General features: G+C 30.6%; 1 protein-coding gene across 1 annotated transcript; it reads left to right on the top strand.

The window, feature by feature from the left end:
• Window positions 1-8,482: 8,482 nt before the first annotated feature.
• Window positions 8,483-14,400, top strand: LOC149203387 (serine carboxypeptidase-like 45). The gene is made up of 10 exons (XM_089403420.1): window positions 8,483-9,264; window positions 9,860-9,961; window positions 10,088-10,183; window positions 10,280-10,372; window positions 10,491-10,558; window positions 11,047-11,331; window positions 11,955-12,094; window positions 13,503-13,595; window positions 13,749-13,866; window positions 13,995-14,400. Exons 1-10 carry the CDS (start codon window positions 9,036-9,038, stop codon window positions 14,145-14,147), a joined length of 1,377 nt encoding a protein of 458 aa, XP_089259546.1. The 5' UTR covers window positions 8,483-9,035; the 3' UTR covers window positions 14,148-14,400.
• Window positions 14,401-16,128: the final 1,728 nt, after the last annotated feature.

The raw sequence follows: 16,128 nt of genomic DNA, 5'->3' as shown, positions 1-16,128 counted from the left end.
CTTTTTTTAAAACAATAAGTATAATCATCATTTTTTAAAATCAAAATTTAAATTTTAAAAATAAATTAAACTTATATAGAAATTAAGATAAAATTTAAATCAATTCACATTTTGTTAAAACAATAAGTATAATCATCATTTTTAAAAATAAAAATTCAAATTTTAAAAAATAAATAAATAAAATAAACCGGGTTAAAAATTTAAAATAAAAATTAATTAAATACTCATTCATGACCCTTCCCCACGTCAAAATGTTAATTATAAATTTTCATTTCAACAGGATTTTGAAATTTTTTATTAGATTAAATGAATTTTTTAATTTAATTTTTTTTGGAATTTTCAAAATTTCAATTTAATTTTAAAACATTTAAATATATAATTAAACTTATAAATTTAGAAAATTTTAAAATCAATACTCATGTTTTTTTATTTAAAACCATAAGTATAAATGTCATTTTTAAAAATAAAAATTTAATTTTTAAAAAATAAATAAATAAAATATATAAAAGTTTAAAGTTTAAAATAAAATTTAATTCATTTGTGGGCTTAAACAACAATAAGTATAATTATTATTTAAAAATACAACAAAAGTGTATATATATAAATAAAAGCGTGCAGTTTTTTTTTTCAAAGTATGTTAAGTTTAGGTTGGGGCTAATTTTAATGTTAGATAGAAGAATTATTTGTCCACTAGTGGGATCCACTAGTAGGATGTTATCACTAAAAATGCCGACTAGTGGGATGTTATCACTAAAAATGTGCGGAGCTTAGTCTAGCTCACATGCCCCTTGGGATAGTTTAATTCCCCCAAAGATGGCTCCCATCCTCAACCTCTCCCCATGAAATCTAAATCTTTGACCCGGTGAGGACTAAACCCCACACAAACCAATTAGTCTACACCTCATTAGTTGTGTATAGAATTTTTATTATATGGAAAATTAATTAATTAATTATATATATATATATATATATGTGTGTGTGTGTGTGTGTGTGTGTGTGTGTGTATAACACAAAGTACATATTTCAAACACTCTTCTAACCCTTTAATTTAAAAAAACAAAACAAAACAAAAAAAATAGAATTTAAGGGTTAGAAGAGTGTTTGAAATATGTAAGTTGTGTTGATGGTATGGGAAAATTATAATTATTCTCTTTTATTTTCATAATATTGTCTTTTTGGTGAGAAGTCATTATGATATTGGCAAGCAATTAAGAAATAAATTAATAATCTTCCAAATTTTGTGTTCCAATATGAGTATGAATGTTAATAGTGAAAAAACAAAAATCATGATAATTAAATCCAAAATGATCGCATATGATACTTTCATATATTAAACAACTTAGAGGGAGTTTGTTCATATCAATATCTTAGAAATGATATCCATCACAAGCTCAAATAGAATTATAACATTGAAAAAATAATAAATGGATGATGGAAAGCTTATTCTGAACTTGAAAACAATTGTAAGTTAGTAAATATTTGAGTATGGGATAAGAAAAATCTCATATTTGAGACTCTCAACACTCTTGTTATTCTGTATAGATATGATGTTTGAGGTTGCAATATCTCTAGAGAGTTGTGGAGGAAGCTATAACAAAGCAGTCTATAACCTATAATCTCAAGATTAAAAGAAATAAACCTATCATATCATTATGATTGAAGCAAGTCTTCCCCCCATTGAAATCATGGATATGGCTAGGTATCTTATGTATAAGAAGAAGTTAAATAACATGGAAGACATAGGTTTCCCAAAATGCTTCTAACTCTAGCCAAAACCATCACCTTCGGCTCAAACAGGGATGGCATAAGGATGTCAAGTATTGGCTAGACCATTAGGGGATAAATGAGGACATCATTTCGCAGAATAAGAATACTCTTAAAAATGTTATTACATCAAAGTTTAAAGGGAAATTATGGGGTGATAAAGTGTTAAATGAAAAAATGAAACTAAGATATTAGGAGGCAATCAACCCCAATCTGGAAAATAAAAATATATCTCTACCTTGACTAATGTAGAGGAAATAAATATTGCTAAAATAAAAGCAAATTTTCACGAGCTTCACAGTGAAGCTAGATGTTGACCAATTCTCAAAACATCATGGGATGAAACACTCTATCACTTCATAACACTGAGAAATATGAAGATAAAAGACAATTTATCTTAGATTGTCAAAGTCATACTCACTTTCTATTTAAATTTCAAAATATTCATTATATACTCACTTTCTATTTAAATTTCAAAATATTTATTATATTACCAATTTTCTTAAGCTTTTAAATCAATAAAACTATAATTATTTTGGAATTTTTTATAATATTTTTAAAGTATAAAATTAAAAATATTACAAAATTAAGTAATTTCTCATTTTTAAATTTTGTCAAATCATTTCAATTTTAGTGAACGTTATTTATTATTAAAAATACTAACAAAATTTAAAATAATAAATTTTATTTAATAAATAGGTATACGGATAGACAACTGTTTATGAATGATTGGAGTAATATTTATATATGTTTTTGGTGGCGATTCAATGTGGTGTGCTACATGGGTCCATTTTATGATAAAAATGGAATGAAAGGTTGCACCATGAAAAGTTATACAAAGTGGGAAACTCACGTGGCCAGAAATAGTTCGGCTAAGTCAACACAATCAACGACTTAGGTAAAAGCCAAAGTTATTTTAAAATATATAAAGTTCGAATAAAGTAGAAAGCACACGCACAGAAACAAAACGACATAGGAGGGTGCGCATGGGCATGTGGTGTGAGATCATTATAGTTTTTGGGGAAAATTTTAGATATTTTAGATTTGAGTGAAATTTTTAGTAGTCAAGTTTTATGGATTTTATTTTATTTCTATTTTTGTTGGGTTACATAGGTGGAATTTAGAATTTTAATAAATTTTAAATAAAAATGGATAAAAAAAAAGTTAGAGGTTTTTGAATTATGGAACTTTTAAATTGTATTTTTTTAATTATTTTATTTTGTAAATTTAAAATTAATTTTGATATCAATGTTTAATTTGGTTTTTTTTTAATTAAAAATTAAATTTTAAAGATTTATAATATTTTTATATTTAGTGTAAGTGTATAAAATAGTTAATTATGTTGAAAAATGATTTTCGGTTTTCTGGTTTATATGTGCAATAATATTTACAAATTCGTAAGCATTTATATTTTATGGACCAACAAATCATAAACACATTTTCTAGTAAAAACAATAAAAAAATTTACAAGATGAGGAAATGCCAAGTGTGCATAAATAAATAGAAGGCTGAGATTTTCTTCCATCACTAATTTTATATGTTTAACTCATTTATTTAAGTTTTCGAATATTTGTTCTCTTTTGAAAATTGTGAAAACTGTGTTTGGATTTTTTTTGTTGTGAAGTCTTTTCTCCCTTCTTCTAACACTTGGGCTACCAAGAATGACTATCTTTGCCAACTCTCTCAAAAACTAAAATTTGCCTCTCTACTATGTTCATATATTTAGTATAGTTTCTTCTTTTACTTTTACCATTAATAAGATTTAAATTTAAAAAAAAATTCCATTTAATTTTTCTTATATCCTTTTCAATTTCTATGTAAATAGGACTACCACCACTCTCTTGTAAAAAGAGTGCCCTATAGCTATAAGTCATTTTAATTTATTTATAGATGATATTATATCATTATTTATTAAATAAATTTAATACATTTTTGTATATGTTATACAAAGCTTTGGCTACATTTTTCTAGACACTTCATAAATAAGAGCTTGGCACTTTGGAGTATGGTAGGAGATTCAAATCTTATTGAATTCCAATGATTAAGGTAATCTCACAATGCTTTATTGAATAATACTCCTTTCATCTCTTACCACTAAATTTCCTTAATATTTTGTTGTCCTTTCTTACATTAAATCTCTCATTAGAGAAAATCTTTAATTCAGCTAAATGCTTATAAAATTAACTTAGCTTTAAAATATTATTAAACCAAATTTATCTTTATTATTCCAAAACTACATTCTCTTATTCCTTTTTGATAATAATAATTAAATTATTTATATAATAAAATAATTTTAAAATTAAAATACTACTATTTTCCATATATTTGATTTAATATAACTATACTATATAATATAATATAATATATTATAACATAAATTATATTTAATTTAATAAAATATAAACTAATAAAATTAAATAAATTTTTATAATTTTTGATATGCAACCATTACTGTGTTATATATATATATAATCTAAAAACTGCAACAAAAACAAGGTATTGCAGATTTTGATAAATGATGACATACCATTAAATACAAATTTATTATTATATCTTATACACAAGAATACAAGAATACCGACACCAACCATTCAAAAAAACAGTGAGATGTATCTCAGTGGACCAAGGTTCTGTGAATATCATAACATGGTGGCAACCCACTGAAATCCCACCTACCGGCCTAATTATTGACTGTACAATCCCACTTGGCTTCAGAAGTTCATACCTAATTGAAAAGTAAAACATCTCCTAAACGCATTACCAGGTTGACTATGACCGGTTGGCCACCATATTCAAACCCCAAAAGCTAAAAAATCGTCCACTCCAAGACTGAAATCAATTGAACCACAAAAGCACCTTATGATTAGTCTATTGGTAGATTCAAAATATATATATATATATATATATATATATATATATATATTCATTCTCCCCTAAGAAACATGCCTGAAAATCAATACACAGCCCGGATATTTGATCTGAACATAGGGATTCCCATTCTATGCAGCCAAAATCTAATGATGAAACCTCTCATATCAAAGTCCATGCTTCAAAAGTTATGCCTTTCCACAAAAACTTTGGGGAGCACGCTTCCTTTATTATATTGAAAGCCCCCACATATCTTTGAAAGGATTTAGAACTATGTTGTATTGGATTAGGTGTTGACAGGTTCCTTGTTCGACACTGCTCGCTCGCAGATGGTTATCCATATCTTGGGATTCTCTTCTTCACAGTAGTCTACTGCTGATCGGTGTTCAGTCTAGTCACACGAAGCAGTTGCTGCAGCGAAGATTCAACTGAAAGAAGTACAATATCACATGTGATTGTCTTTTACTTATAAATAGTTTATTTCATTCAAACTAAAGATATTGTGTAACCATCATATCTTCTCGAGTTTTTGGTTAGAATTTAGTAAAAAAAAAAAATTATTAAATTTTGAATTTTGATTAGTTTAAATGTGTTTTCGATTGCAAATATAGATTCAGCTCTGTGAAAATCTTCTGGCCCACTCAACTTGTGGAGAATTTATGGTTCAAATTTGTGGTTTCAAAAAAATTATTCCTAAACAATTTAGACTTTAAAATATGGCTGGAAAAGCTCCAAAACATTTAACAAGTAGATTGACTCCTGCCAAATGCTTCCATTCAAATTAATTAGAAATCTTTCACATAATCTTGGAGCTTTTGGTTGGAATCTGGTAAAAGAAAGCTGTATTAAATCACTATCTTTTGTTAGTTTAAATGTGTTTTTAATTGCATATATAGATTCGGCACTGTGAAAAACCCCTGAGGCACTAGGGTTGTGGAGAATTCACAATTCAAATTTGTGATTTAAAAAAAATTATACCAACAAAATTTGGACCTGAAAAATAAAACCAGGAAAACTCCACAACAGCTAACAAGTAGACTCCCACCAAACAGAGTAATTCTTCCATTCAAACTAATTAAGATAATTAAAAATCTTGCACAAATGATAACATGCTATTAGTTAGAAAACCATTCTTTTATTCAAACTAAAACTAATTCACCTAAACTTAATGTTACTTTTTTCACAGGTGGGTAAACCTATCATAACTCAGTTGTCACACAAGCAGCAAGGACAACCATCTCTCCCGGCTAACCTCGAATGCAGGTTGACTCATCACTGTTATTCAAGGAAAAGCAAACCACTTGGGATAACCCGCTGGTAGTCGTGAGGGGGCAAGCTTTCACTCCTACCAGATGCCTCTAGATCTTGGACCTTTAACCTATTTCCTTACGTCCAAAAAAAACGCCCTCTAAACCAACCAAAAACAATTTTAGAGGATACTCTAAATCCAATAAACTAAATACTTCTGTTCGAAATTACTTCACATATTTTTACATATTTTTGACAATAACATCTTATTCACACAAAACTTAGCCCAGACCTGAGCTCTGCCTCGCTTGCAGACAAATATATATTACATTGACTCAAACATTTTAAAAATATAACGACATGTATATTCTTAAATTGTTCCAATAAATTGTGCATATTCAAATATATATACAGTTAGATGTGTCCCATCATATATACCATTTATACTTCAGATAAGAAACAAAAACGTATATGTTCAATACCCGCACATCAGCATATATGATTAGCCATACCAATCAACATGAGCTGTCCAATGGATGGCCTTTGTCCTTCTCTATGGTGGTGGCCAGCCCTGACCTACTTTTGTCAACAGTAGCTGCTGCAGGCACCTCAAATATTCACCCTGTTACCCTCGCTTGTGCTCCATTATCGCCTGCCATTGACAGTATCTTCCCAAACAAAAATTAAAATATGAATAACAAAAAGTAGGAGGCAGGCGTTGATTTTCATGTTCAGGGCTGATTTTCTAGCTGCTAGTGCCCAACAACCGATATTGAACAGAGATTTGGCAACTTTCATGTTTTATTACTCTGCATAACACAAAGGTTTGAATATATCTAATAATACATAAAACAAGAGAACAAAATTATTTGTCTTTGTATATTGCTTCTAATAGACCTTTACTGGGATGTGTACAAACCGTCTACAAGATGTACTTTGCCTGAATCAAAATGCGCTTCAGTTCAGAGAGCAACTTGCCATGCCCACTTTATCAATCCTTTTTACAGCACACCATGTTGTTTTATTCCCTTTGTATGAAGTACAATCATGCATTTGGGACCCGTGCTATCTATCTGTCTGTCAGAAAAATATTGCACCACTGAGACAAGACGAATGCCTTGGTTCTCTCTCTGAATTTTCATTCTATTCGGGATTATAACTCTCAGATATTACCTTAATCATGCATCACAATTGAACATTAGTGACTTCATAAAATGATTGTTTGATTGATAATTGTATACAAATAATGTAAAGGGTCTTTAATCTGTATTTTAATATTAATGTAGATAAGGTTAAAGCCTAGGGTTAAGAGAGTTTTTTCAATTATTGATAGATTTTAAAACTAAAATTAACCTGAGTCCCTAAGTCCGTTGTTTTCAATTTTTTTTTTGGTAAATGGTCATTTGATTAACATCTGCCTGACAGATTTAAGCAGGAGATAATTTGGTTGGCATTTCTTCAAATTATAAAATTAAATCTACTTGACAGATTTAAGCAGGAGTTAATTTGATTGGCATTTCTGTAAATTATAAAATTAAAATGGACTTGTAATCTCTAAACCCACTGTTTTCAACAGCCTATTTAGCAAATGGCCATTTATTTCAAATCTGTTAGACAAATTTCAGTTGTTGATCCATGGTATAAAACTTCTAATCATTCTAATTGTACAAATCTTCTAATCATTCGAATTGTGGGTTGCAAGGGTTGAATACTACAATACCTGTGTATCACTGTGGAACATTTTTTACTTTACAAAGGTTAAAGAGCAGGGTTAAGAGATATTTTTTACAAAGGTTAAAGAGCAGGGTTAAGAGATATTTTTTTCAATTATTAATAGATTTTAAAATTCAAATTGATCTTTAAGAGCCCCTAAATCCACTGTTTTCAACCACCTTTTTATTGGGTAAATGGTTATTTGATTAACATTTGGTTTTTTCTTTTTTTAAGTAAATGGCTACTTGATTAACATTAGGTTTACAAAGGTTAAAGGGTAGGGCAAGAGAGTTTTTTTAATTATTAATAAATTTTAAAACTAAAATTAACCTGCAGGAGTCTTGATTGACATCTGGTTGAAATATTTAAGCAGGAGTAATTTGGTTTTATATTTCTGCATATTTTAAAATTAAAAATAACATTTAGAAGTCTTTAAACCCGTTGTTTTCAACCGTCTATTAGGTAAATGGTCATTTAGTTCAAATCTGGCTAGACACGTTTGAGGAGTGGTTGATCCATAGTGTGCAATTTCTATTACATTATATTTGTGACTTCCAGGTATTGAATACTTCATAGCCATGCATCATTGTGCAACATTTTTGACTTCATGCAGGGATGTTAACTTATAATTGTAAATCTTTGTGAATTATGGATATGGAAAACCTACAATAGCAGTACGTCACCGAAGGACATTTTGACTTCATAAAGGCTGCTAATTTATAATTGCAAATAAATTATGTAAAGTGTTTTCAATTTCTCTTTTAATGGAGCTGTAGAAGGAGAGGCTAGGCGAGACTTTTTCAATTATTGACACAGGTTTTTAAATTAAAACCAACTTTATGAGTCTATAAATGCACTGTTTTCAACAATTATTTTAGGTAAATGACCATGCAGTTAACATCTGATTGACAAATTTAGGTGGGAGCTTGGCATATCTAGAATCAAATTGATCCATGGTGAAAACATTCCAATTCAAACATGTGAACACCAATATTGATACAGAGTGTCTTCCTTGGGATTAGTTTTTCTATATAGCCATCCTTGGAATTATTCCCTGTACTCAGTAACTTCTGTAAATCACCTGTATGTATTAAAGTCAAAGCGCAACACCTGGTAATCTGGGGCCTGTCAAACTTTGCCTCCTAATCTGTGATTAAGAAAAGAAAGGTTGTTAAAGTTATTTGTGTTGTGCCTTGCCTCACTTTTCAGCCTTTATTAATGGAGTGGTAACTCGTTACTTGCCAAGCAGCTTGGAGAGCCAACTGGTTTTAATATAAAAGTCTGTGTGTGGAATCTTGCAACGAAGGCAGAAGAAGTGCAAGCTTCTTAGATACAGACATGGTTCTATACCCATTTTGACAGTTTATGATCAGTGCTGAATAGTGTTGTGTTCCTTCAGAGACAAAGTTTGGATCTGTAGAGCATCACAACGTGTCTTCAAGATGCATGGTCTTCAATGGCTAGCCATTCTGGTCTTCTTAGTCTCAAAAGTCTTATCGGCTCCAGGAAGTGATATTGTAGATAGGCTGCCCGGAGAGCCAGCTGTGACCTTCAAGCAATATGCTGGGTATGTCACAGTGGATGAAAAGAGTGGCCGAGCTCTATTCTATTACTTTGTAGAAGCTGAGACAGACTCAAATTTGAAGCCTTTGGTTGTATGGCTCAATGGAGGTTAGTTGAACTAGCAACTTCTGCATTTTTTGGGCATTTTCATGCTGTTTAATGGTATAGACAACCTGATAAAATATGGATGAAAGAGATTTAATTTGTTTAGGGCTAAGTGATGATTAAAATATGACTCTGTCTTTTGCCAAACTGAAAGCATTGCTGGTCTTGAAAGCACAGATACAAACTTGCAACTGAACAGATAAGCTATAATTCAGGAAAAAAACTACATATGGTGCTATAAATATATGTGGCTTTCTAAGGCACTCAAGTCCTCAAGTTTTAATCCTGAGAATTCAATGTCCATCCACTGAATCTCTCCTTTGGTCTCAATGTTTTAAATGCTAATTATTAATACATATTTAAAAGTCATGTTCAATGTTCAAGAGGTACATGTACATTGAACAAAGAAGGAACATGTAATTTTACATAGCTGATGTATATCCATTGTATATATGTAGTCGGTAGAGAAATCCTTTAAGAGAATAGTACGTAAGCCCCTGACTCTTTTCATAAATTTTATTGTAACTTGTAATAGGTTTCCCGGAGTTTATTAACATCTTTTATTCTACTTATCATGTTTGGCTCTGGAAAATTACAGGGCCTGGTTGTTCTTCATTCGGCGTTGGGGCGCTATCCGAGAATGGTCCATTTCATCCCAGGGGAGGCAAATTGATTACGAATGAGTACAGCTGGAACAAAGGTATGGGTGCTAATATTTGATTTCTGGTACTTGTATGATATAAGCATCCTTCTTAATGCAATGATTACCAATAGTTCAGAAGAATGTACTGTATTTCTCAGGCTACTGCTTGTTTGCTTTGTGCAGAAGCAAACATGCTTTATCTGGAGACTCCCGCTGGAGTTGGATTTTCCTATTCTAACGATACATCATACTATTTGGGTGCAAATGATGCTAAAACAGGTATCAAATATCAGTGGCCAGATGTAAATTATATGATAAAACTTTCTACAATACCTTAGTATGTCACAGTAATCTGATTGTCTGATTTTCTTGTAGCGGAGGACAACTTGCTATTTCTCCATGGTTGGTTTGACAAGTTTCCAGAGTACAGGACCAGAGATCTGTATTTAACAGGGGAGAGCTATGCAGGTGAATTTATGCTTTAAGTTGAGATTTTTACTAAACCTGATAGCAGGGAAAGATGAGAACATTTATCTACTATTATTCCCTTCATCTGCAAACTGACATGTATCAAGTTCTGAACCAGGTCACTATATTCCTCAGTGGGCAGAACTTATTGTTGAGGAGAAGATCTTCAATCTGAAGGGTATAGCGGTAAGTCTAATTCTACATTTGTGGAAAGCTTTTCAGCAATATCCTGTACAATTATTCTTTGAAAATGAATTTTTGGATTAACCAATTTGAGAGAAAAAGTTTGCTGAGCTTTCCTTTGTCCTTCTCAGAAGATACTGACTTTCATTTTTGTCTGTCGTGATACTATAGCTATTTTCATTATTGACTTTCATTTTTGTCTGTCTATGGTGATACTATAGCTATTTTCATTATTGTTGGTAAAGGAAGGGATCCAATTTAAATAGTCAAAAGGTGCCTCAAATTGTGTTTATTTTGGAAGATGTAAACCAACTATATTGTACGACAAGATTCTTCCAATATAAATAATGCATATAAAATTCTATACAGAATCCCTACCAGTTGGTTTAAACTTTACAGTAAGCCTACAAAGGAAAACTGTCTGTCTTTTCTTATGTTGATACATGAAGTCAAGATATGATCTGATTTAATATTTTTTTGTTGGGTTACAGATTGGCAACCCACTGCTTGATTTCTTCACAGATTTTAACGCAAGGGCGGAGTTCCTATGGTCACATGGCCTTATTTCTGACTCCACATATAATATTATGAAAAACGGCTGCAACTATACTCGCTATGTGGATGAGTATTACCGAGGCAGTGTTTCTTCGACCTGTGAAGACGTCTACTCAATTGTTAGCATGGAGGTCAGCCAATACATTGATAGATACGACGTCACACTAGACATCTGTCTATCGTCTCTTGACACCCAGAAGTCTAAGATGCTGGGAGTTGAGGTAAAGTAGGTAAAGTTTTGTTGAGAAATAAAGCCTGTAATTTAGCTATCTTTCTCAGAGATCATGACTAGAGGTTGAAATTTAATTTTTTTAAATAAGAATTTTGGGATGTAATGCGATTATTGGTCGTTTAAAATGTGTATAAATAGATTAATTCTCTGAAAAATTTAGTACAGTTAGATTATATAAATTATATATTTCAAACTTGTAATTTTAGCAAAGGTTTATTAAAATTTAATAAAGAAATATGTAAAAAAATCTCAAAACGAAAGAGAGTTCAATTATAAATAATGAAATGCCATAGTCTAGATTACAAATAGGTTTTGGAGATTTTTTATCCACAATTTAAGTAGGTTTTGGAGATTTTTTATCCACAATTTAAGTGCTCTTAGAGTATTTCAGGGTACTGAATTTGTATATACTCAAAAACGATTTAAAACAACAAAAATCAAAATTTAACTAACAAAAATTTACTAAATTCCAACTTAAAACTTCAAAACTTATAATGAACAACCTGCTTATAGTTTACAATATAATTAACTGATTATAAAAACCAGACTGGCAGTTCAACTGTCTTTTCTCAAAGATTATGACCATGAAATGCTTACAATATATTTGAACAGATTGCAGGACCCAGACTGGCAGTACAGCCAGATGTTTGTGTGGAAAATGAAGCTACAGCTTATCTAAATAGGGTGGATGTGCAAAAAGCATTTCATGCTCGCCTTGTTGGAAGCATTAAAAGATGGGATTCCTGTAGCAAGTGAGTGATTAGGATTTTATTTTATTTATTCATTTATTTTTATTTTTGTAGTTATAGATGTTTTAGAGTTTTTTATTATAAATTATATTTATATTATATTTAATTTATTTTTAATGTTGTAGTTTATTTGTTAAAAGCTTTGAAGGGATTTTTTGTTTTTTTATATAATTTATTCATAATTTAATATAAATTTATTGGGAAAACAAATTTGAATTGTAAATTTTCAATAATTTAAATGTTGGAAAAAATTTCAAAGTAATGAACCATTTAAACAATAAAAATCAAAATTTGAAAAATATCCAAAATAACCGTTTTCTTAATACTTTTATATGCCTTCAACATTTTTTTTCAGAGAAAAAAAAACATCATGGATTTATATTAAGGAAATATAAAGATCTGTAATACATCACATTTTTTGGGGGGCTATGAGATGCCCAAAACCAGATACTACATAGTGGAACAGATTTATCCAATTCACGGCTATGTTACCAGAAACAGGACGGTTGCCACCGTTCCCCGTAAAAAACGGAAACCAGACGGAAACGCCGTTTTCTACGGTTATTTTAGCTAACGGGTGCATATGTTTTATGGGAAATCTTTTACCGGTGGTAGTTCGCTATTTTGCATGTCATTCTCAACCCTGTATTTTCACTCTTTATTGTAGATTTCACTCATGTATTCATTCAAGAACCTAGAGGCTTATGCCAAGTATATAGAAAGTTGATTATTTCTGTACTATTGTCCGTTTTTTAGTTGATTTGTTTTCCTTTTAACATATATATGGTTAAAATTCATAGTTTAAACACTATTCTATATGTAGTTCAAGAAATTCAATTTAATTGCAAATTTTATTTATTGTTTATATATATATATATATATATATATATATATAATTATTTGGAATTTTTTTTAAGGAAACAATAATTAGCTGAAGGCGCAAAATGCATAAAAATGTATACACTTAATTGATTAGGAGGCATAAGAATGTATATATTTAATAGTCAATTTGCTAAGCATAATTATTTAGGTTTTTAATAAAATTTGGGCTAGAAATTTAGTTGAAACTATATTGAAAATTGAAACTAACGCTGTATTTTTTATTTTTATTTTCATTTTCTCTCTCCTCGTTTCTTGAGTGCGAAACCTCCCAACTCCTTTTCTCGTACCGTTTTCGTTTCTCGTTTCGTTTCCCGTTTCTCGTTTCTGGTAACATAAATTCACGGGACCTTGAAGCAAAACCTTACCCATATCTTCTTAACAAATTAGATTCAGTACATTCAGCAGCAGAAGTAAAAAGACCCTAAGAAAAACTTGATAAGTCACATTCCTATAGAACTGATTATATGCCTTCAACATACCTTCTCACAAATATCATTTGTGTGTTTGTTTTCGGAAACTTACATCACAGTGTACTTGATTACGATCATCTTAATCTGGAGATCCCAACTGTCCCCTTACTTGGAAAACTCACCATGACTGGCATACGGGTCTTGATTTACAGGTACACATATCATTCTGATTTTTTTGAATAATATAACTTTCTACTGCTGGCTTGTTCCTCTGTAATTCAACTTAAAGTTCTGCATATTTTCATAAAATATTCCTTTAGCCATTGCTGTGATTAAAATATATATTGTCCATGGCATGCGTGCAGTGGAGATCAGGACTCTGTCATACCTTTAACGGGGACACGTACACTGATTAACAATCTGGCTGCAACTCTGAAACTAAATACAACAGTTCCCTACAGTGTCTGGTTTCAGGGAAAACAGGTCAGATTTAAACTAAACAATATCGAAGAAATCATATAGACTTTTTGCTGTTTAATTAGTGTTATTTGAAATTCTATCGAAGAGTTACAGCTATATTGAAAAATGGTCATGATGGTGTTTTTTTGTAGGTGGCGGGATGGGTGCAGGTTTATGGCAATATGTTATCATTCGCAACAGTGAGAGGGGCATCTCATGAAGTGCCATTTTCTCAGCCAGAGAGATCTTTAGTGTTATTCAAGGCATTCCTGCAAGGCCAAGCTCCTCCCAGGGTCATGATGTGAATAGATAATGTAAAATACAAATAGATGTACTGATCAGGGGTGAACGACTTGCTGTGTTTAGTGTATTCATACTGTGCCTGTATATTAGATATTGACCAGCTTTGAAGCAAGCAACTTTGTGTCACAGGGTCTGCTTTGTGCTGCTTTCTAAATGGTGTGTGAGGAGTTGGTTAGAAGATTTTTGTGCAAATGATATTTCCATGTAAGTCAGGGATTTCTATATATGTTCAAATCAGTCGAGAGTTCTTAAATAGCCCCACTGGATAGCATTATTTGTTTTCAAACTGATTAATAACAATTAAAAAAAAACATATGAAGCATTCTTAATTTAAATGAATTAATTTACTAAAAGTATGTGATTAATTCCTATATATAGTGATATGGTATATCAAATTTTAAAACGCTAATGCATTATTAAAAAAAAATAGCATTTTATTTTTATGCTGAAAAAAAACTAAAGCATTCCAAGATTATTATGGTTTTATTTATTAAAAGGTCAAGTAGGCTAATACTATGATAAATATTTTGAAAATTAAATCAAAGGTGAATATAAGATAGACAATCTAAGCTAAAGTGTTTTTCATCTTCTTCAATCTTTTTTCATCCCATTGTGTTCACATTACAAGTGACAAACTCTTTCATCCCATGGTGTTTTCGAAATTGATCTATATCCAATTTCACCATGAAGCTCGTGAAAATTTGTTCTTATGGTAGCAATTATTCAACGAAGGGAAATTTTAGGGGCTAATAGTTGTAGGTGGGTTAATTTTCCATGCCTTTTACAAAAAAAAATCACAATTTTCCATTTTTTATCAAAATGCTTTGCCTAAAATTTATAGTATAAAATCATTTTATGTTAAAAAACACCAAAATTTTATAGAGGTCATACAAATTCACTAGAAAATTGAATATATATGTGTGTATGTGTGTGTGTGTCACCAAGTGGTTTAAATTTTGCATATTAGGGACTGGTAAGATTCACCAAGGTCTCTAAACTTTAAGATAATTTTCCATCCTTAAAATTTTCGATGTATTCGATTTAATCTGAATAGTAATTAAGACACAAAGACACTTTTGATTTTCAAGACTAGCGTTGATCATCCCCTTATAATATCTTAGTTCTCTTTTTCACTACAACTCTTTACCACCCCACAATTTCTCTATAACTTTTGAGTAATAATATTTTAATATTATTCCTATTTTGCAGAATGATATCCTTCTTTATGCCCTAATAATAAAGCTAAGATTGGATATCCTTATGCTATCCCCACTTGAGCTTAAGGTAGGGGTTTTGGCTAGAGTTAGAAGCAATTTTAAGAAGGCTTCCATGATATTTAATTTCTTCTTATACTTAAGAAAGTTAGTCATAATCATACTTCCAACTAGGGAAATACTTGCTTTAAGAGGATATGATAGGGAGTGTTGGGAAAATTTTATGTTTAGATTTCCAAGATCAATTTATTGAATCGGGGTTCATAAACTTAGAGATACAGGGAAAGTATATGAGAGGTTAAAGTCCTAATCTAAGATAATCTAATGCAAGAAACTATTGAGAAATCATGCAAACTTTGAAATTCAATTGTTGGAAATTAACAGCTAAATAACATGTGCATAAAAGAAGACTAAACATTGATAAACATGTTGGAACTAATGATCGTTTGCTAATCCTTTTCTTAAATCCCCGAGAATGCAATCCTTCACTATGTGAGACAATGTCCATGCACTCAATAGCAAGTTGATTTGAAGAATCAAAGGATTCTAGTGCTAGTGTTCAACCTCTTAAAACTAAATGATGAAAAGTAAAGGCAAAGCATAAAAACAATCAAATTAATATAAAATTGAAATTCACAATGAGATTCAAACTCAACAAACTAACATATTGGAATTAGAGATTCAAAGAATTGCAAAAATAAAACATACTTGTAATCTAACTAACAAAGTAAAATGGCATAACATTACTCAGGATTGAGGCACACTTCCC

The sequence above is a fragment of the Pinus tabuliformis genome, chromosome 2_1, assembly GCF_031772625.1.
Source record: "Pinus tabuliformis cultivar Carrire ecotype Pingquan chromosome 2_1, CPIR1, whole genome shotgun sequence".
Taxonomy (NCBI): Eukaryota; Viridiplantae; Streptophyta; class Pinopsida; order Pinales; family Pinaceae; genus Pinus; species Pinus tabuliformis.
This window is presented reverse-complemented; position numbering and strand designations above follow the sequence as displayed.

Coding starts and splice junctions, on each gene's coding strand:
- LOC149203387 (XM_089403420.1), top strand. CDS start 9,036: ATGCATGGTCTTCAATGGCTAGCCATTCTGGTCTTCTTAGTCTCAAAA. Junction 9,962..10,087: donor TGAGTACAGCTGGAACAAAG/GTATGGGTGCTA, acceptor TGCTTTGTGCAG/AAGCAAACATGCTTTATCTG. Junction 10,373..10,490: donor AACAGGGGAGAGCTATGCAG/GTGAATTTATGC, acceptor GTTCTGAACCAG/GTCACTATATTCCTCAGTGG.